At 35.2% G+C, this 22,931-nt stretch overlaps 2 protein-coding genes across 2 annotated transcripts in view; both read right to left on the reverse strand.

Moving 5' to 3' along the window:
- Positions 1 to 14,941, reverse strand: part of SPTBN1_1 (Spectrin beta chain, non-erythrocytic 1) — a gene marked incomplete at its 3' end in the record, with an annotated part of 38,376 nt that extends 23,435 nt beyond the window's left edge. Inside the window, exons 1-4 of the mRNA XM_012944722.3 lie at positions 14,542 to 14,941; positions 7,660 to 8,511; positions 2,840 to 3,594; positions 435 to 1,449 (exon numbers count right to left, since the gene is read on the reverse strand). Of these exons, the coding sequence (XP_012800176.3) occupies positions 435 to 1,449; positions 2,840 to 3,594; positions 7,660 to 8,511; positions 14,542 to 14,568 (2,649 nt within the window). The remainder of the gene's footprint in view (positions 1 to 434; positions 1,450 to 2,839; positions 3,595 to 7,659; positions 8,512 to 14,541) is intronic.
- On the reverse strand, positions 3,587 to 22,524 carry MS3_00010266 (uncharacterized protein; the record flags this gene model as incomplete). The annotated part of the gene is made up of 9 exons (XM_051218624.1): positions 3,587 to 3,594; positions 7,660 to 7,672; positions 8,446 to 8,511; positions 14,542 to 14,631; positions 15,214 to 15,402; positions 17,132 to 17,293; positions 19,429 to 19,548; positions 21,688 to 21,792; positions 22,504 to 22,524. The coding sequence occupies 9 exons, from the start codon at positions 22,522 to 22,524 to the stop codon at positions 3,587 to 3,589; spliced, it is 774 nt and encodes a 257-aa protein (XP_051070076.1).
- Positions 22,525 to 22,931: the final 407 nt, after the last annotated feature.

Below are 22,931 nucleotides of genomic sequence, written 5' to 3' on the forward strand. Positions count from 1 at the left end.
TTGGTTGAAGTCAAACACTAGCACCACTAAATATCCGCTCAGTGGTCTAGTGGCTAAGCACTTGCACATTAGATCCCTGGTTCAAATCTCGCGAGGCGGGATTGTGGATGCGCACTGATGAAGATTCCCACACTAGGATGAAACGGCCAACAGTGAGCATCCACGATCCCGCACCTCGCGGGAAAATTATTTATTGACTAATTGACTTTATAAAAATCATTTACACTTGAATTTATTCTTATCTCCGTTTGAAGAGAGAAAAATGATACATAGCGAATAGTATAGGGCATCATATTTATCGAATAGATTTTACCCCTAACTACTTTGAACATGCAATCTTTCGTATATAAATAATAATGTTTTTTCTTAAATATTCTTGCATAGATTAACAAAAACCCACACAATAATCATAAGATTGACTAAATAATTATCACCTGAAAAAATTGTTGCAGTTCAGCTGAAGCTAATAATTTGTCTTGACGACTTTTTAATTCTACTTGTAAAAGTTCCCATTCGTGATTCAACTCTAATCTTAAATGATTGACTTCTTTTGAAGCATACAATTCTCCGGAGATAAGGTATAAATCTCTTCTTTGTGGAGCTTCCTCTACTAGGGCTTTCAATAATCTTTCACCTTCTACATTAAGACTTTGGATTTCATCTTGTAATGCAATAAAATCTTTTTCCCAACCTAATAATCTTCTTTGTAATTGCATAACACTATTTAAATCTGTGCCTAAATCATCAGTTGAAATGAGTAATTCTCTTTTACGTATTATCCATTCTTTTGTTGTTTGACATAAAGTATGGTATTTTGATAAATATGCAGCTAATTCAAACCGTTCACGACGTGCATTGAGTAAAAGCTTCAAACGTTGCCATTTCTTGTTAATATAATCTAATAATTTTGAATATTTTGGTTTGTCAACATTGTTGTCGTCAGTTTGTTCATCACTAACGTTTTTCGATATACGTCGATAAAACATTTTAGTTTCATGATTAGTTTCAACAAATTCTTGACTACTTTCTTTATCCACACTAATTTCATATGGTTTATCTCTGGATTCACTACTATCCTCTTCCTCCTGTGCCTCTTCATTATCATCATCATCAACATCATCTTCATCGTCATCTACATAATCCTCGATTGATAAATTAAGTTTTATAGTAGATTGAATAAATTGAAGAATACTAAAATCTCTTTCTTTGTCAAGCTTCTTTAAATTCTCCGATAATCCTTCATTAAGCATTCCAATTTCACTTAATCTTAAATTTGCATGACTTATTAGTTCATGTTCAAATGTTTTAAAACGATAAGCTTGTATAGAGAGTTGTGATAGTGAATGAATAATTTCTTCCGTAACAGTAATAGGACATGGTATTGGTAAAGTATTTAAAAACTCCATTGAAGGATATATTATAGGATTGAATGTTAACAAAATTCTCTCCCTTTTTTTGAAAATAAAAACAGGAAAGAAGATATAGAAATAAAACAAGGATGTTTCACGCAAAATAAAATAATTCCTGCTGACTATTTCATTTACTGAAGCTAAATGTTCAGACTTCATGCTACTTAACATAGAACCTTTACCTCATTGAGAAAGGCATTACTTTGTACCAATCAACTCAAGTGTTAATATGTAGCTAGTTATATGGATCAGAAAGGTGATGCTCACTTTGAACTAATCTCTGGGATTACCCTGTCTCATCATCTAAAACTGAACGCAACTTGATGAACAGCAACATTTAAAAATGCCAAATCTTCACCATAACAACCATTCATCACAATTGATTGATCACTGGGTGGTGATCAATGTCATGCTTGTCTAGTCCTTATTATTAGTGCAGATCGAATGCTATCGATCATGTTGCAATGTGGCTACCAGTCTAGGTGACTCGACACTGCCGGCACTATATATTGAAATTAGATGGTGGTTGGAGGTAGTCGACATTGATCACCACCCAGTGATCAATCAATTGTGATAACATCTCAGTCCTACAGGAGGTCAGTCGTAGATCGGATAGCTCAGTGGTAACGTCTCTGACTGTGAAGCTGGGTGACACGAGATCGAATCCGCCAGGAAGCACCAGTTCCCTCAAGATTACAGGTACACATTGCTGACCAGTACCAAGTAGCACGAGACCCTGGTGCAGGGTTTCCTGTTGACTACCTCCAACCACCATCTAAACAAAAGAACCATTTGTATTAGAAAATGTTTCTGTGAGTTCAAAAGTGAGATACATAATCTCTCATTTTATAATGATTTCAACAATCATTTGGATTATGCAAAATTTTATCAGATTAATGATCGTTTCCTTATCGTTTTTACATTCATCAAGTGAATATTTATTTTAACATCTCTTATTTATAAATTAGTTTTACTTAACTGTTTTTCATTCCTCGGTTGGACTATCCAGTAACTTAGATTCTACTTTGTAAAGATTAGTTACACAACATGACTTAAAAATTTGGAAATTCAATTAACACATTAAACATATAATCACTTGTATACAACGAGACACTGTTTTATCAACCGAATGTCACATTCCATCGCTAAGTGGACTTGACAGTTAAATTCATTTCTGGTCAAATGATTAGAAAGACGAGATCAGATCCATAAGTAGCGATGAACAAATTTCGCGCCTACTAAACTTTAAGTCTTATATCAATCAAATAAGCTGGTTGTTTTTATTCTTAGGTGCTACTGAATTTTCGATGATTTCTTTTTATAAATCTCAATTAAAAATGGGGGGAGGGGGGAATCAAACTTCTCAACTTAAAACTAAGCAAAATTAATATGGTTGATCAGTGTAAAAACAAGAATAAATGTCAACTTACTTTTCTTCAATCCAATTACCCATTGATACAATATTATCAACAAGACGTAAAACATCACGTCGAAGTTCCAATTTATCCCTTATTTTCAAACTGTTTTCTAAGCAATCTATGAAATGCATATGAATGAAACTTAATCTGTTTAATAAATGATGAGCAATCATTGAAATATGTGGAAGTAATAGTATGTGTAGTTCATGTTCTTCAGGGGAATTCATCGGAGTTCTATAATTGTGTTCAGAATATTTATTATCTTCATTGCCTTCAGTACTACTTATGATAGATTTTGTTGATTTAAACATTATTCCCTGTAGACTATTCTCAGATTCAGTAGTAGCCAAAGTCATTTCACAATCAGTTTGTTGTAAATCTAGTGTTTCATGCAATGCAGTTGTTGTTGGGAGTTGATTTTTGTCTATCTTCTCTTCTTTATCATCTTCAAGACTGGATTTAGAAATAACAGAATCTATATCCTCTTGAAATGATGAACCAACTGTTCGTAGACCGGTTAGTGAAACTTCATCACTACGATCACTACTATAATTGTCTTCATTATTGGTGTTTTGTTGTTTAACAGACTGAAATGTTACTTCCACAAGGGATTTTCTAGATCTATAAAGATGATTTAATTTAGTTTTCAAGAGATGAAATACTGAATAATCATTTTCATTCAGAATAGATCTGGCTGGTAGAAATGCATATACTTCATTTCGTAGTTGATTTAAATGAGTAGTAAATAATTTCAACTGTTCAATTATCTGAAAACAAAACAATTTAATTGGAATTTAATTTTAAATAGTGAAAACTGTACTCAAATCAGAACATTAAGCACCATTTATTATAACCGGTTTGGGTGAATAAGTATTGAGGTTAGTATACGGTAATTCGGTAATCAAAGGATTGTTTAAATGAATAAAGAAACAAACTATTGAAGCAATCATCTTTACATAATTATATATATCTTGTCTAAGCTTAAGTATCCTTTTAAATGTTTACTTTTGCCTATCTCATTTTATCCTTTTTTTATTCGCTCCGTTTACTGCAGTTGATTATACATATATATATATATATATATATGCTAATATTAACTGGTTTAGTTACTTGTTTCATACTAAGTAGCTCATACAACTTGACCAGATATGACTACCACTACTACTACTAATACTACTAATACTACTAACATTGTTTGTACAAGCATTTGATATCCCTAGAGAAATATCATTGAGATGAATGTGCAAAATTATTTGAATGACTAATGTGCTCAATCATTCTGATTAACAAGCAAATGAAATAGAGTAAAGAAAAATAACAAACCCAATTAACAATATTCACAGTATTGTATAGTCTGTAAATGTAGCATTCTCAACAACAACAAAAATGTAATAAAGAATTAAATATATCTTTTACAATATAATCAATAATAATACTGAATTCAGCTAGTTGATCAAACGGAATTCCAATTACATTCATATACTGTTCACCATATTCCCCCCTAGAACTAGAAACTAATATTACAAAGCTTAAAATACTAACTACTCACTTGGACATTGAAATTGAATGTTTTTACTTTTATATGAATGGATACCCTTATTCAAATATAAAAACGTTATATATCTATTCACTAATTATCTAATCCAATATTAAATTACCAGTATCTATGTATCATTGAACTAAGTGAATTATGAATAATTCATTTCAGTACACAAGAGATCTGTGTAGCGCCCCCAAATGGTGAACTTTCTATATCTATGGAAACTACTTTTCTCGCTTCGAATAACAATCAAATGATTAATATTATTATTATTATCACTATTATTATTTACCACATTATTCACCCCCTTTTATACTTATACAGCGGCTCGTCTTTGGTGGAAATTCGACTGTATCTAAACGTTCTCGAGTCATTGTCCGGTTGAAAATTGTATGTTACCACTGAATATGAGTACTGAAGCAGTTTTTCTGAAACCACGTGCACCATTCAAACTGGCTGCCTTCAACGTTCGCACAATTATGCAGGTTGATCAACAGATAAGGCTGGCTATATCTTTAGAAAGTCTTAATATCGATGTCTGCTGTCTATCCGAGACCCGTATTCAAGACTCTGGTGAAGTACTACAAGCCCCTCTCCATCTGTCGCTTCGAAAAGCTTGTTTTACTTGCGCTTATCCGGGGACCCTGTGGCATCTTCGTCTGGTCTTGCTGGCGTTAGTGTCGCACTAAGTACTAGAGCTGAGGCAGCACTAATCGATTAGATCCCCATTAACAGTCAGTTATGCGCTGTTAGATTAGAGAGTTCCATCAAAGTGAGAAGAAATCGGCGTGAGAAACGATGTCTTTTCGTCATCTCCGCCTATGCCCCGACAGATTGCAGCCCGGATGCAATCAAGGATGAGTTTTACCACCAGTTATCTGTTCACCAGAAAGTGCGTTCGACAGATATTGTAGCACTAGCCGAAAACTTGAATGCTCAGGTCGGGCGTCTAGGCACAGAAGAGAGGCGTTTAGGTGGCCGATGGGGACTCGTTGGTCGCAGGTCAGATAACGGGGACCGTCTACTGCAACTGTGTACAGACCACAACCTGTTTCTGGCTAGCACTAACTTTCGGCACAGTCATCGCCGATGTGCCACCTGGCGTCCTCCCTCTGCATCTCAAGCTTGGACTCAGATTGATCACATCGCGATCAGCTACCGCTGGCGTGGTTGTGTAAAAGACTGCCTCTCCATTTGGAGTACCTATCTGGACTCTGACCATGCCTTGGTCTGCGCCAATCTTGCCTTACTTTTCAGTGGACAACAAAGTGACCGCCAGCAAAGGATTGATATTGGCAAGCTGGTTGCAACTTCTGTTGCAAGTAAGTATCGAACCGAGCTAGCCTCTAGGCTAGCTACCACTCCACCGAAAAGTATAGATGAGCATTGGTTGCAATTGCGCGACGCCATGAAAATGGCGGGAACAGTCAGTTGTGGGTTTGCGAAACGTCCCGCTTTTAAGCACTGGGTTTCTTCTGGTTCCTTACAACTCATTGAAGCCCGTCGGTCTACTCCGGGTGACCGTGAGTTTCACTATAAACGAAGGATGTTACGTAAGGAAATTGGGCAAAGCTTGCGTAAGGACCGAGAAGCCTGGTGGTCGATGCGTGCTAATGAGCTGGAAGCAGCAGCTGCATCTGGTAATTACCGGAAGCTCTTCCAGCTCATCCGAGCCACTGGCAGCAAGAAGTCTGGTGTGAGTGAAACAATCTGCGAGGATGATGGGATGCCAATCACTAACATCCATCGACGTCTTGGACGATGGGCAGAATTTTTCGAAGGGCAGGTCAACTGGCCTGCTGCTCCGGCAACATCAGTCAGACTGTCCTGCCCTCCATGGCCGGTGACGACTGATCCACCAAATGAGGAGGAAGTCCGCAAGGAACTCCAAATCTTGAAGCGTTACAAATCACCTGGCCCAGATGACTTACCTCCGGCTCTTTTTAAACATGGTGGTGACTTTCTGACTAAGGAATTGACGACGTTGTTTACAAAGGTTTGGGAACTAGAGAGTGTACCAACGTCATGGAATGAGTCGATAGTTGTCCCTATCTTTAAAAAGGGTTCACGTCGTTCTTGTAACAACTATCGGGGGATAAGTTTACTTCCGATTGCGTCCAAGCTATTGGCTGCCGTCATACTTCGTAGGTTGTTCAAAACCCGAGAAAGATTGACTCGCGAGGAGCAGGCTGGGTTTCGTTCTGGTCGAGGATGTAGTGATCATATCTTCACCCTCCGCCAAATGTTAGAATACCGCCATACCTATCAAAGGCCAACAATCGTAGTGTTTCTTGACATCAGGGCTGCCTTCGATTCGTTGGACAAGACTGTTCTCTGGGATTGTCTATTGAAGAAGGGTGTGCCTGAGAAGTTTATTAACATCCTTAAAGCCCTATATGCAAACACCTCAGGCAGAGTGAGGGCATACAACCACCTCTCTCCATTGTTCCATTCGAGCAGTGGGGTTAGGCAGGGTTGCCCAATCTCACCATTCCTCTTCAACCCTGCCATCGATGACATTCTGGAAACAGCTCTGATGAATGTAAGTAATGGTGGTGTGGATCTGTTGCCTGGAGAAAGACTTCTCGACCTTGAGTATGCGGATGGTAATGTCTTACTGTGCGAAAATGCCCAAGGTATGCAATCCGCACTTAATCAGTTGGCAATCAGTGTCCGTAGGTATGGTATGTGCTTTGCACCTTCGAAGTTCAAAGTACTTCTACAAGACTGGCAGGATTCTAATCCTGTACTCAGTCTGGATGGTGAGCAGATAGACGTAGTCGAGAAGTTCGTGTATCTGGGTAGCTGCATAAATGCTGGTGGGGGTGTGAGTGATGAGATCAATGCATATATATATATATATATATATATATATATATATATATATATGTATGTATATCTGGTAATTCACAGTTATATAATATACCCTTGTCGGCCAGGGTAATTTTATATTGGTTTTCAGGAGAACCAGACACCATCCAGACTTTCACGTGACAACCCATACAGTACAGCTCAACCCCTTTTATCAGGGGAATCAGACACCATATAGGCATTAACGCTACAATCTGAATAGTACAGCTCAATCCTGTGGTGCAACCACACAGGTACTAAGCACCCTGGTGGACCAGATATCTGGTAATAGATAAGATTTATTGTGCAATTTTGTTTTAGATTCATTAAAAAATAAAATATTTCTAGTTTTGTTGCTTATTAAAGACAAAATAAATAAAATGGTACTGTCAAATTTAATGAACATTCATTTCAACATGGTCACTATAGGTTTGTTACTTACATGATCCATTTGCCTTAATGTTGAATTAATGACAATTTCTTTATTAATTGTTATAGCTTTTTGTTCTTTCAATGTATTAGTAATTGTCGTTGATTTCATTCCCGTTTTATGCATATCAATGACTTCATTCTGTGTTGATTTATCTCGAACAGGTTCAAGACAACAGTCGGCAAGCGTTGATGTCAATTGAACACCATTATATGTTTCACATATTCTTAAATTAATTTCTTCAATTTTAGTATTGAGTATAACTAAGCTATATAATCCATTTAAATATTGATGATGTCTTGCTAGTTTAACATTTATGTCATTAATTGCAATCAGTAATTTACTCCATTGTCTTTGTAACAATTTAACGAATTCAACTACTTTTGCACAACGTTCTTCATGTTGAATATTCTGATCGTTAGTACATGTTGAATTATCCAATGGAAAATTGGATAGATGCATATTTCCTAAAGATAATATAATATCTTCATATATTCGTATTAATGAGCATTTTTTCAAGTCCCCGATGATTTCATTTCCATGATATTCTTCAATTTCATTCGAGTTGTATTCATCAAGATGTATGTTATTAAGAATACTCATTAGAGAAATATCATTCATGGTTAGTTGGTTGAAATTTATAGGGTTCAACTTAGTTGAAATTTGTTGTAATGCTTCATATAATGTTTGATTTGATGAAGTTAAATGATGATTATAATAATTAATTCCATATCTTAACTGAAGTTCTTTATTAAGTAGATGTAATCTACTTTGCAAATGATGAGTCTGTACACCAACCTGACCGAAATTTTCAACCAATTCCTCTTTAAGAATTTCAAGGGGTTTAATTGAATCATTTTGATCCTAAGTACATATGAAGAGAAAAGAAAAACTGTACATTTATTACTTTCAAAGGAAGAATTTTTACTAGTTACAAAACTTAGATAAATAATAACTTCACTTGGTATTGTTTACTTGAATCTTCCCATTGATGAATAGGACTGCAATTGATCAGTGTTTTATTGACATATGTGATTCCTGTGCAGATTGCTTCGGAATTGCCTTAACTCACAAGCACTAGCAATAAAGATGGATAGAGGCTAGAAGTGGAAACCATGACGCGCGTTTTTTCCTATTTGGGACTCGTCAGCTGGGTATACCTGCATCTCAGAGAGTTGATGTTCACTCTGGGATTCGAACCCCGTACCGTTCGCTTCAAACGCTATCGTGTTATCTACTTAACCGTTCGCTTGTACAATTAAATACACTTAGTATTGTTTATTTGATTTTCAAATTCGGTTTATTTCTGCAAAACACTGGAAGCAAACTTTAAACACTCATTGAATGTCGTTTACAATTGTCCCATCATTTTGTTTATATGTTTCAAATGCTGCATAAGTTACACATGTCCCAGAAGATAATTTGTATGATATGAGAATTTCCATCTAGTCAAGTTTTATGTGAATCATATAACTCTCATTTCATAACAGTTTACTCTCCATCATTGACTTTGACGACATGATGTTTAGATTAAACTTGCAATTTCAATGTATATCCATAGAAAGTAATTATTAGTTATTGAATAGAACATTGTGTGTTCATATATTCGTTTTTTAAATCCACATTATCCAACATTCATACGTTTATGAAAACGGCTTTTCAGTCATATGAAGTCATTCTGTTTAGTAACGTATTATTATCCTTATAAGATCACAGTTAATACTTACTTATAACATTAAACCTCACTGAATTCTAATAAAGAAACTGAATTTCGCTCTCAACAACTTTTTATCGCAGTTAGTGCGTGTCTCGAGAGCATAATACCCGGAAGCAGTATAGTGTTGCGCATATTCTGTGCTTCGTTAATGAATCAAGGGGGGTCTTTAAACCTATCACTGTTTGTGACAATTATTAACCTAGTAGTGGATGGAACGACTATGAAATAAACTCCATGTGTTATTAGAATAAGAGATTTGTGGAGATTATCCGATTATGAAATCGTTAACGTCACGGTTTGATGTTTCTTAGATAATCATCGAGGCAGTTATCAATTACGGTTCTGGATAATCATCCCGTAATATAACGGATCAGCACAAAATAGGAATGTTAGGAGATGGAAAGTCAGATCAATAATTTAAAGTGTTAATCTCAAGGTCTAGTTGTCTATTGTCCAATTGTTGGTGAATATCCCAGTTCATACTGTTTATTAATCCCAAAATAGGATAGAGAGTGTCCAATCCTTCCTAGTGCTCAATGGTTATTTAGTCAAAGTCAGTCTGTGACGTTAACTATCTTTAACTACGTCCAAGCTCTCAGGTCACTAAGACCACCTCTAGTTCAAGTTTCTTTTCAGATACCTCCAGAAGGACCCTTTCATGGTGTGGGCAACCGGAAAGTGATAATCCACCTCATACCTCTAACAACACTCAAGACCACTGTATTCATATTGCACCTCCCTCTTCAATTCCTATTATACCTTCTACATCGACTTTCAACACTAAAATTCCTCTTTTGGCTTCCTCCTCAAGTGTTACCATAGCCAACGATTCTACTGCTCAAAACACTGTCCCAGGTCTACTGAAACCTTGCTCCAAACTACACATTGGAGCCTTCAACGTACGCACCCTATATCAAATCGGCCAGCAGGTCTCTTTGGCTAAAGCCCTAGAATCTCGTGACACTGATGTATGCTGTGTCTCCGAAACACACATACAGGATCCCAGTGTGGTCATTCACTTGACCTCACCTCGGCAAAACGGAGAGCCAACGAGATAAACCCTCCGCTTATCTGGCGACCTGACTGCTAGTTTTCGTGGACTTGCAGGTATGGGCATAGTACTAAGCATAAGGGCCGAACAAGCACTGTTAGAGTGGATCCCCGTCAATATTCGTTTATGTGCTGTTCGGCTAAACGGCTTCGTAAGAATTCGGAATGACAGAGATACACGTGGTTGCGTCTAACACGGCGACCCCCTACACCAAACCAACGATGGACTAAATAGACCATATTGCCATCAGTCATCGTTGGAGAGGGTCGATACAAGATTGTCGCTCAATCTGACGTACCTGCTTGGACTCCGACCATGCCCTATTACGGGAACGCATCTGCTTGCGCCTCACTGGATGCAAGAAAGCCACATAAGAAAGACCCATTAGAACTGAGTTGAGTAACGAGAAAACCAAAAGTAGGTTCCAGGAACAACTGAGGTCACACTTAGGTAGTTCTGAAAACGAGGCTGACCCAAATATTGCTTGGAAAGATATACAAACAGCTGTGGAAACGGCAGTGACATCTATTAGCGATTTAAACCACAGGGTTACAAAAACCCAGTGGATTTCCTCAAGGTCTATGACACTGATGGATTCTCGCAAACTCGTCCCATCAGGTCCTGAACATGAGGAAAAACGTAAACAAATCAGATCTAGGTTAAGAAAAAGTCTAAGGAACGACCGTGAGCAGTTGTGGTCAACAAAAGCAAAAGAGATGGAAAAAGCGGCGGCTATAGGGAACACAAGACAGCTCTATAGACTAATAAAAGAAACTGGAATTAATAAGTCAAGTGTAAGCCAGACTATTTCGGAAAAAGACGACATTCTCATCTGCTCTCAGTCCAGACGTTTAGAACATTTTAGAGAACATTTTTGTTTGACTTCATCATAGATCTTCTGATGGGAATAACATTCTCGTCTGCTGAATTCTCGGGAATTGATCTGCTACCAGGAGGTCCACTTATCGACTTGGAATACTCAGATGATATAGTCCTGTTTGGTGAAGACACTGACAAAATGCAGAGTCTTTTGGTAGCACTAAGCAACAATGCCAGAATGTTTGGAATGCGCTTCTCTCCCTCGAAATGCAAGTTGTTGCTTCAGGACTGGCCTGCATCAACACCTGAACTAAGGATAGGGAGTGAAGTAGTCGAACGCGTTGACAACTTCACTTATCTTGGAAGTCTGGTCAGCCCTAATGGGTTGCTGTCTGACGAAATCTCAGCACGGATTCGAAAAGCTCGCTTGGCTTTTGCCAACTTACGTCGCCTTTGGCGAAGGCGAGATATCCGTCTATCAATAAAAGGACGAGTATACTGAGCGGCAGTCCGTTCTGTTTTACTTTACGGCAGCGAAACACGGCCATTAATACTTTAATATATTCGGAAGTTACTAGTATCTGACCACAGATGCCTTAGAAATATTGCTCACATTTGCTGGGACCATCGGGTAAGTAATAGTGAGGTTAGACGCAGGGTATTAGGGAATGATGGTGAATCTTCATAGACTGAGGTGGTTGGACGACGTGTTACGTATGCCTGAGCACCGTTTACCACGACGTGCAATGCTGACTAGTGTTAGGGATGGTTGGAAGAAAGCTAAGGGTGGCCAAACCAATATGTGCCATCAGTGCTTGAAGTCATTAACTTCTAATCTTAGCCATGTTGGTAGATGCAGGCTACTTGGTTGTGGTCCACGTAACTATCGTAACCAATGGTTGGAGACTGTTGGTGACATGGCTCAGAATCAATCTGAATGGCGTAGGTGTATACACCCTTCGTCTTCTCTTAAACGGTGAGATTGAAATCCCTTCACATCTTTCTTTCTACGAACTAATTCTTTCTTCCTGTACTATATCCTTATATGCAATTTTTTTTTTATATATTACAACCATTGAGTTAACTACCATGAATCAGGTGTTCGTCCTGCTATGCTAATGAGGTATGGCAACTTGGACAGATGAATATATGTGCTTGGTCCTACGTTGTAGCTGACTGAATGACCAAAGTTAACGAAGTATTGTATCACCTGACCCATCAAAAACTGTACATTTAACTAAATAAGTTCTATATATATATAGCTGAAAAATTCCCATTATCTTAAAACACAATGATATAAACGAAGAATATTCGTTTCAATGTATTTCTTATCAGCTTCTACAAATATAAATCCAAATTAATAATCCATAAAATTTGCCAAACTTAAGGCAGAGTACTTCATTTAAAATTGTTTATATGTGAATTAAGGATTGTTGTTTTTGCCATGTAAAACCAAATCAAATCGTTAATGTTGTGGTTGACTAATATGAAGTTAGGTGGTGGTCGAACGTAGTCGACAGGAAACCCTAGACATGGATTTCGTGCTACTTGGCACTCGTCAGCGAGATGTACCTGAATTCTTGGGGGAGCTGGTGCTCCCGGCGGATTCGATCTCGTGTCACCCAGCTTCACAGTCAGAGGCATTACCACTGAGCTATCCGAGTAGTTCGGACTACAGGTACACCTTTCTGACAAGTGCCAAGTGGCACGAAATCCGTGTCTAGGGTTTCCTGTTGACTACCTCCAACCACCATCTAATCTCAATATATAATGCGCGCAGTGTCGAGTCACCTAGACTGGTGGCCACATTGCAACATGATCGATAGCATTCGATCTGCACTAATAAGGACTAGACACGCATGACATTGATCACCATCCAGTGATCAATCAATTGTGACTAATGTGAAGTGTTAACTTGAATCAGTTTATAAGTGAAATGAGATTGTGAGATAAATGACCAGAATAAATATGGTCAACATGGGGTGAGAGAGAGAGTATAGTGTAATTGCAAATCAGAAATTACGTAATCTGTAGATTAATATGAATTAGGTCAGATATAGTAGATTTAGGGGTGGATACTGAATGAATTCCTCAAAAAGGTTATCAAGTGTAATAATAATAATAATAATAATAATAATAATAATAATAATGGTAAAGATAATAATAAAAAGATAAGTTTGGGACCTAAATATGAACGTTAATCAAATGACGTCACCATATTATAAAATTGATTATTAACTAGTTGGCCAAAGTAAAAGGAGCGGCTAATTTGATTTTATATTCTTGATTTACATATTACAATTTCCAAATGATGTACTCTACCTTAAATTTGGCAAATTTTATGGATTATTGATTTGGATATGATAATTGTAGAATCAATTAGACGATTTAGACTTCCCAGATGACCTAGCCTTCCTATCACATACACATGAACAAATGCAGATAAAGACAGCCAGTGTAGCAACAGTCTCTGCATCAGTAGGCTTCAAAAGGGGAAAACCAAGGTCCTCAAATTCAAAGCGGAGAACAGCAATCCAATCAATATTGATGGTGAAACTCTGGAAGATGTGGGATTCTTCACATACCTGGGAAGCATCATCGATGAACAAGGAGGTTCAGATGCAGACGTAAAGGTGAGGATTGGCAAAGCAAGGACAGCATTTCTACAATTGAAGAACATATGGAACTCAAAACAACTTTCAACCAATATCAAAGTGAGAATCTTCAACACCAACGTCAAGGCAGTTCTACTGTATGGAGCTGAAACTTGGAGAACTACAACAACCACTATCAAGGAGGTACAAGTATTTATAAATAGTTGTCTACTCAAGATACTCAACATCCATTGGCTGGATACCATCAGCAACAGCCTTTTGTGGAAGAGAACAAACCAACTTCCAGCTGAAAAAGAAATTAGAAAAAGACGATGGAAATGAATAGGACATACATTACGCAAATCGTCAAACTGCATCACGAGACAAGCCCTATCTTGGAATTCTGAAGGGAAGCGGAAAAGAGGAAGATCAAAGAACACATTGCGTCAGATAATAGAAGCAGATATGAAAACGATGAATTACAACTGGAAGGAGCTGGAAAGGATTGCCCAGGACAGGGTTGGATGGAGAATGCTGGTGAGCGGCCTATGCTCCTTCACGAGGAGTAACAGGCGTAAGTAAGTATGTAATTGTAGAAGCTGATGAGAAATTCATTGAAAAGAATATTCTTCATTCATATCATTGTGTTATATACATATATATCAATGAATAAAAGTTCATTATCATCATCATTTCAACAACAATCAACTAACTTTTATCCATAATAATTCTTCATTCATTTCATTTAATAAACCATATACATTTTTTATTGTTGTATTCCATTGACTTATATCTAATAAAATCTTTTCAAGATTTGAATGATACAATTGAATTGATTCTAAACTATGTCTAATATTGATTTGTAAATATGATCTTGATTGATGATTATTATCATCATCAAACTGTTTCACTTCAGAATGATCTATTCTATTCAATAAAGTTTTTACTGATTCAATCCATATCACCAATTGATTAATATCTATTTGTAATTGATCTAAATAGGTATTCACCAAATGGATTTGATTTTCTTTGATTAATTGATTGAATTGTTTAAATTGATTATTGATGATTTCGAATTGATTATTGAATTGTAAACAATAATCTAACCATTCTTGATAGAATTTTAAATCATTTTCACGATGATATAATTTCATTTGTAATTGATTATTGATTATTAATAAATGATTCCATTGATTTTGATATTTATCCCATTGTAATTGAGGCATAGATGATATTGTTAATCTTTGTAATAATTCATTTAATTTATATAATTTTAAATGAATATACATTTCAATATCATTCATAAAAGCGGAATGTTTCTGTTGTGATAATGTAATTTGTTGACGAGTAATGATTAAATGATGAAGTGGAAACGGTTGACATACTTGTGAGTGTTCATGAGTAGTAGTAGTAGTTAAGTGAATCAAATATACTTTAAATAGATTCATTTGTTCTAATAATTTCATATCTTCAGTTTGTGTTGCTAAATTAATAATTTGTATATTCTCTTGTAACCAATTTAAGCATAATTCAACTTTACGTTCATATTTTATGCCTAATAGACTTACATTTTCCTGGATTTAGAAAACAAAAAAACATTGGAAGTTGTTAAACGATCATGTTATTGATTATTTAGGATCACAATCTATCAGTCACTTTTAGGCATATGTGTATCCTGTGCAGATTGTCACACGATATTCCTATCAAGTCACAAGCATTTTTAGCTACATTCAATCAAAAGATACCTAATACAACAGTATGTCATAAATGTGTAGAATAGGTTAAATATAGATAGTTGTGAAATCCAAGACGTGCGTACCGTTCCAGTTTGGACACGTTCATCTCTGTTATGGACTACATTCTGCTGAGAATATTCAAGAAAGTTGTGTATATGTTTCTGAGAGAAACATTTTGTCGCTAAACTGTATTATTTTAACCTAGAAATTTTGCTTTAGGCTAGTTTTGCTTTGTTTGGGATCTTCGTCATCGTAATAATGTCAGTTCAAGTACGATCTAAAACCAAAGACAAATAACTAATTCGCTCTATCATGAAATTATTTATCTTGAGGCATTGGTAGAAGTAAACATGAATTTCAGTAAGACCTTCATTAAACAATCTCGTTTCCAGATTTGGATTTTGAAGTAGTCAATATATTTTGATTGGTTTGTAAGTGAAGATATGTGATTAATAATACTTGACCTTTTTATGTGACAAAAGTTTAGTTATCAAGCTTGAAATTACAAGATATAAACGTTCTTTGGTTCTAACAGTATGATAGGGCTACTTAACGCTTTTACTGTCCAATAATGAGATTGTCTTTGGTTCCTATTATCATAAATGTCGTCATGGGAACGCCATTATCCACTGAAAACGATGCAGTAATGTCCATGAATTTTCTTTGAATTCATGGTCATTGTTATTCAAAATCTGGTTGAAAACACCATGTAGTTAGCTGATATAAGCTCCGATAATACTATCCAAAATAGTTTCAGACTAACCAAAGGTGTTAATACTGTGATTGACTAATGTATTTTAGAAACAAGTTACTTTTTAAAATGAAAAAAAAGTGAAATACTACGTGGTTCTACCTGGTTATATAACTCGATCCAAATTAGATTTCAGAAATTATTTGATTTACTTTCTCTAGAAGCTTTGAAAATAAATTTATTAGAACAATATAGGACTATCTAAATGCCAACAGCGACAGTCAACACGATAATTGAATTTCATGATTAGTGTTAAATATGTTACTGAGAACCTAATATATCATTTGAGAAGCTATCTAGCCAAATGATTAGATGTTCCTCAGCATATATTAAACTGTAACGTACACTAATCATCTCTCATTTTGATAAGCTGCTGTATAACTCCGGTACTATAGTAGTGTATTTAATGTCTACAAGCCTAATAGCTCAATCACTAAGACTTCACTTCCCCCCTCAAAACAACTGATAAATTGAAAAATCTCTGTACATGTCTGGAAGCGCTTACACAGTATTTGTACAGTTACTAATAAACCACATTTTAGTGATTGTTTTATGAACATTTTTTATAACCTGGTAGTTTAACGGATTGGGCATATTACAGTATAGTCGTTGGCTTAATCATTGCTATTTTGAAACTTGATATTCGATACGTAATGAATGATTTACAGCACATTCATTCGATGACCCACAAAATCTCCTTGATTAATACAAATTAAATGAGAGAAACTTGGTGATACAAAGTAAAAATTACCTTTGAATATGTCCATGATTCATTTGTATACATTGAAACTAAAAATGAATTTAAATTGAACTTACTCGGCGAATTAATTCATCTACAATAGCCAAATGACAATTATGTTCAACTGTGATTAAACATTTCCAAGATTCTTCTAAGTCATTGAGGCTGAAACCATTTGGCGGTTTGAATAATCGATGTGATTCAGCCAATTGACTAGTGTGAATTTCAGTTAACAGGGTCTATTGAAGTTTTTTTTTTAGAGAAAGATTATAAAACATTCTTAATGGTAATTTTAAGTCAGAACATATATTAGTGAACAGTACTGTTTCAATTAGATTTTCATTGGGTTTTACTCTATAATATACAGTAATATCTATTTGCAGACAAGATAAACGTTGAACTACACAAGACAGTTTGTGAGCTAATAATAAGAACGAAGTGGACTATGTAACTAACTGTTATAAACAATAAATACGCATTGATAGGAAGATGAAAGGTACATTAACAGTGGTACGAATAATAACAGTTCTAATAACTTCGGAAGTAGATCAAAACTTGTGTAAATAAACCTAATAAAATAATCATCATCAAAAATTGCGTAATAAGAAGTACGAGGATAATTAGTCAGACTAAACATAATGAGTGAGGAGAAATGAACATCATGGCAAAAAATCCAAAACAAGGTTAATCCATCTATTATGTCTTATCGTGTCATGGAGGAGACAGGGGTACCACAGATTGTTTTTGAATGCAAAGACTAAAGTTGTAGACATCAATTCACCATATATTTTACTATGAATATGTAATAAGATCAAGTTTCGTGAAAATTGGAGCGTTTTGATACATTACTCTGAATGATTTTGCCTCATTCGATCCACGACTACCATCAACAGAATGTGATAAAAAGAAGATGTAAATTGATTTATTCTTCTCTCTTTCAAATCTAAAAAGGGTGGAACTCGCTAACATATGTATGCATACAAATATCACTGCATGTGAGAACCAAGCCTGATGGAAATTTTATTGAATACACTATTATTCACGTAAACGCGTTGTTCTAATTCAAACCATGGTAATGTATGTGTCTGCATGTAAATGTTTCCTTTAGAACTTCTTGTTAAACTGTCACATTCAGATTGAGACACAAAGAGGATAAAAGCATCTACCTGAATTCGAATGACTCTTATATCAGTGTTGATCTAATTATAAAAATCACGTATTTTGTTATCAATCTAAGTGTAAGCTTTTCTTTTAAAGGTTAAAAATTCAATTCTAATATGATGAATGTAATTTGATTTGTTACTATGCATGATTTGGTGGAAAATTGTTTACAAGAGAGATTGTATAGAGATAGACAACTATTTAAAACAAAGAATCCCCATGGAACTTTCTCATTCTAATATGAGCCTTTATAAAAGATCAAACGAAAGACTTACAGACCAAGAGAACCTGAATGTTTTCTCACACTTAATCAAATGAAGAGAGAGTTCATATTCGTCTGTTACTATTATCATATTTGCTTTGTCGACAAATTCCATTGTTATTCTTAGACAGATCATGCTTTTAATAAGATATGATGACGAATCATTCAAGTTAGTAAATTAACTCCCTTTATCTAATATTCATAAAGTAGCGGAACTTCATAGGGTTTTAAATGTTAAGAAAAGGTCCTTACTGAAAATCGTTAACTGGGTCTTCGTTTAAGTATCCAATCACAATAGACAAATGGGTATTAACTGGGTACATAAAATACCAAGTAATCTCTTTTGACAATAACAACTCTTAAATAGGGGAATAATATTCAACGTTTTGCACCTTGAAAATGAAATCTATGTATAAAGTAAACAAAGCTTGTTTGTACTTATTAAACAACAAGGTCGGATTATGCTTTTTTTAAGCCTTAAGTACTGAATTAAAAACCTATATTTAAGTTCAAAACAAACAGTGCACTCACTTCTAATTGGACTAGTTCAGACATTTTTTCTGCTTTTTCTTTTCGGCGCCAAATAATTAAATTCTGTAATTCTTGCTTTACATCCAATTCATTTCTAATTTGATTTGATTCTTGTAGCTTAATTAGCAACTGGTTAATCTGATTAATATTTACATTGGACCATTTCAGCCATCGTTTTGCTTGTTTAATGTAATCAAATATTTTGTGACTTATAATTAAGCTGTGTTGAATCACTTTACTAACACGTTCCGATGATAATTTTGTATTATGTGAACTGGTTAAATAACGATACCATGTCGCAACAACAGTCATTACACAACGTTCTTCTAGCCAACATGTTTGAGTAAAATCTTTTGATTCGATGAGTATTGGTATGCCTAAATGTAGATAGGCTCGTTGAAAGATAATTTCTAGCCGTACTTGTAAACTATCAATATGACGTATTCGTTCATAATCAATCAAATCTGGATAATGTCGATGTAGTAAAGCTGCAAATGCTAAACTGTCTCGCCAACTTTTTGTAAAATCAACAACTTCAACCTTAAAAATTGAGGAATCAATTGCTTTTTAACTATATTACAAATACATATACAAAAGACTGTAAACAATACTAAAAATAAGATAAATACACCCATAAACACCCTCTTCGAACAATACAAGGCTGGAACCTTGAACATTTTTGATTTTAATAACAGCAGCCAAGACTCATGAATCGAACTACTCTACCAAGCGGTAGCTGACGAAGGTTTTAGGACATCTCGTAAAAGATGCGCAGCATTAAATTAACTAAATTCTTAATAATTTTTGATACTGGACAGGATATGTTAACTCAGAAGTGGAATACTGTAAATAAGTAGCTACATCTTGTTTACAAAATTATAGTTAACGGCTGATTAAAGTTCAAAGAACTGTCACTACAGTAAGCCCTAAAGTATTTAAGTTCTTATATGAGCATCGACTAATTAAATTAAATCTATTCCTCTAATCGTACAGAGAAGTGAAAGTTACTCAACCATAATCTTTGAATCAATCATTAACGATATTATATTTTAGATGTCAGTTTTATTTTCTGTCATATTGGGAAGATTAGCTTGCTCCGGCACATAAAAAATATTCATGTGCACTAAACCAACAACGTCCAGCTGACTTTTCCTAAACTCTTCAAAGAGTGGTCCCCTTTGTTACAATAAGTAATAACTTCTTTAGCCATATTTTGAAAATCTTAGGATTAATTTGGAAATCCTCATCATCAGAGCTAACAGAGATCTGTCAGCGTATCAATTAAAACTTGAAAACATTTGAGATTCATGTGCACATATACGTTATTTTAAGTAGCTCGCAAGTAGTTTCATAGAAATATTGTCCCAAAATATGATTTGATGGAGCAGTATTATTAGTCAAGTTTATGATATTCGTGTGTGCGAAATTGAGTTCCTTTTGTAAGCTTTAAATCCAAGAGTAACTTTTATTCAATTATGGACAATAAAAATAACGATACGGATATGATTCATTTCTTGTTCTCATACTAGACAACAATACAATAAGGAAACATTAACAAAAATATAAAAATGTCGAATCAACGTGAACAAACATTGCAAAATAGGTGTGCGAAATATAGTTCAGAAGGAATATATTAGACTGACGTATTCAATTCTGACTATACGAACACCAACATGGGAAGAAAAAACAGTTGCTGTTTCACTGAATGGTAAAGGAAGATATCTTTAGTTTACTATATGGGATATTTGAATTCTACATGGATCATTTTTTTCAACAAGGTGATAAATTCTAATAACTGTCAGCCTTCAAAGCCAATAACTTCCTACATTATTACAAATTATCTATGGCTTTTATGTCAGAAAATTATTCTTCTCACTAAAACGAATGACAAGTAATTTTGCAATGAGATGTGATACTGATTGATGTGATTATTCAAACATTATTCGAGATACCTAGTGAATTTTTCTAGTCAGCTTGTTCTGATAATGAGTAACTGGTAGTGCAGTTCAATGGCAGAACGCTGAAATTATCTTAGATTACAAAATAATTATTCTTCAATATGATTCAATATTTTGATAATTTTTGTTCTATCATAACATCATCCACTAAAACAAAATAAGGACTTGACACACATGACATTGATCACCACCTAGTGATAAATTAATTGTGATTACATCTCAGTCCTACAGGAGGTCAATCACGGCCCGGATAGCTCAGTGGTAACGTCTCTGACTGTGAAGCTGGGTGACACGAGATCGAATCTGTCAGAGAGCACCCGTTCTTTCAAGGTTACAGGTACACCTTGCTGACGAGTACCAAGTAGCACGAAACCCGTGTCCAGGGTTTCCTGTTGACTACCTCCAAACACTATCTAATCTCAATATATAGTGCACGCTGTGTCGAGTCACCTAGACTGGTAGCCACATTGCAACATGGTCGATAGCATTCGATCTGCACTAAATAAGGACTGGACACACATGACATTGATCACCACCCAGTGATCAATCAATTATGAAAACTCATTTGTGCATGATTTGAATGGAAAAGAAATACCTAATTAAACTGAGTACCAGTTATTTGTAACACGCATCATTTTGTAATTAGACTTTAGTTATAAAATTACTTTGATTATATTTATGAATTAACTGATGATTATAATAATACTCAATGTTCTTTTACTTGAGGATATCCAGCTGTTTTAAGCTGGCACCAAAGTAGTAAAGCATCTCTTGCATGTCTAACTTCACCAGTTTCATCTGATTCTTTGACAACGATATCCTGAACCTAAAACAGATTATAATAAATCACAGAATGAAAGTTATTCATAATAATTACAGATTACATGAGATAGATAAAAAGATGAAGAAGTAGATTATTGAATATGGTGTACTTCCGCTTATAGTTTTTTTTTCATGAATCTTATCACACTTGTTTATAACTATAAGTTGAATGAATTCACTTGGTATTGCTAACTTGAATCTTCGTATTGATGAATAGTACTGCGATTGATCAGTCTGTTATTGGCATACGTGCATACTGTGCGTATTGCTTTGATATTGCCTTAATTTACAAGCATCATTAGCTAAGATGAATAGTGGCTAGTAGTGGAATCCAGGACGCGTGTTTCGTCTTATTTGGGACTTGTCAGATGGATGTCCCAAATAGGACAAAACACGCGTCCTGGATTCCACTGCCAGCCTCTATCCATCTTTGTTTATAAGATGAATAATTTTATGTGTGAATATGTAAATGTGCCAAATAAATACCAGCTGCAGATAATTATATCTCTGTCTTTTCATTTTTGAACCATGGTACTATTTCAAATAAACTCAATATAAAAACTACAATAATAGTAGTCGTTTGACATCAGTCAGAAATATGACATTCGACAATAACTGTTCTTTTCTTGGTTATTATTCAACTTAACTTACAAGGACAACTATACTATCATGAGGAATTTGCTGTTCAGATATTACTGTCAGGACTATAAATTACCTGTTCAGATATTTCAATCATCGAAATAAGATTTGAGATATTGCAACTTAGAAATAATTTAAATGATAATGTTCTTTCGCTTCAAACTTAGTGTAAAATCCTAATTCGTTACATCATAATGCTGTTTAAATTCAATATCTTTTCAGGTAATCTATAAGCTTTGATGAAGAACACGCACCGCAATGTGAACAGTTGTCGTTCAATCATTGTGCATTTGCAGATATTCTCTTAGTAGATGTGTAGACTCCTTCTTTGTTCCCCAAAAAACAAAAATGCGTATTCGTTTAACTTGTAGCATGGTGTCGAGTCCCAGTTGACTATGAACACCACTACAAAGAAACATGTGCCAAATAAATTAGAACCAAGTTTATTTCGTTGGCGATCTCGTGGTATCGAACAAATATCGAGGTCGTGCCAAGAAAAGGTAC

The sequence above is a fragment of the Schistosoma haematobium genome, chromosome ZW (genome assembly GCF_000699445.3).
Source record: "Schistosoma haematobium chromosome ZW, whole genome shotgun sequence".
NCBI lineage: Eukaryota > Metazoa > Platyhelminthes > Trematoda > Strigeidida > Schistosomatidae > Schistosoma > Schistosoma haematobium.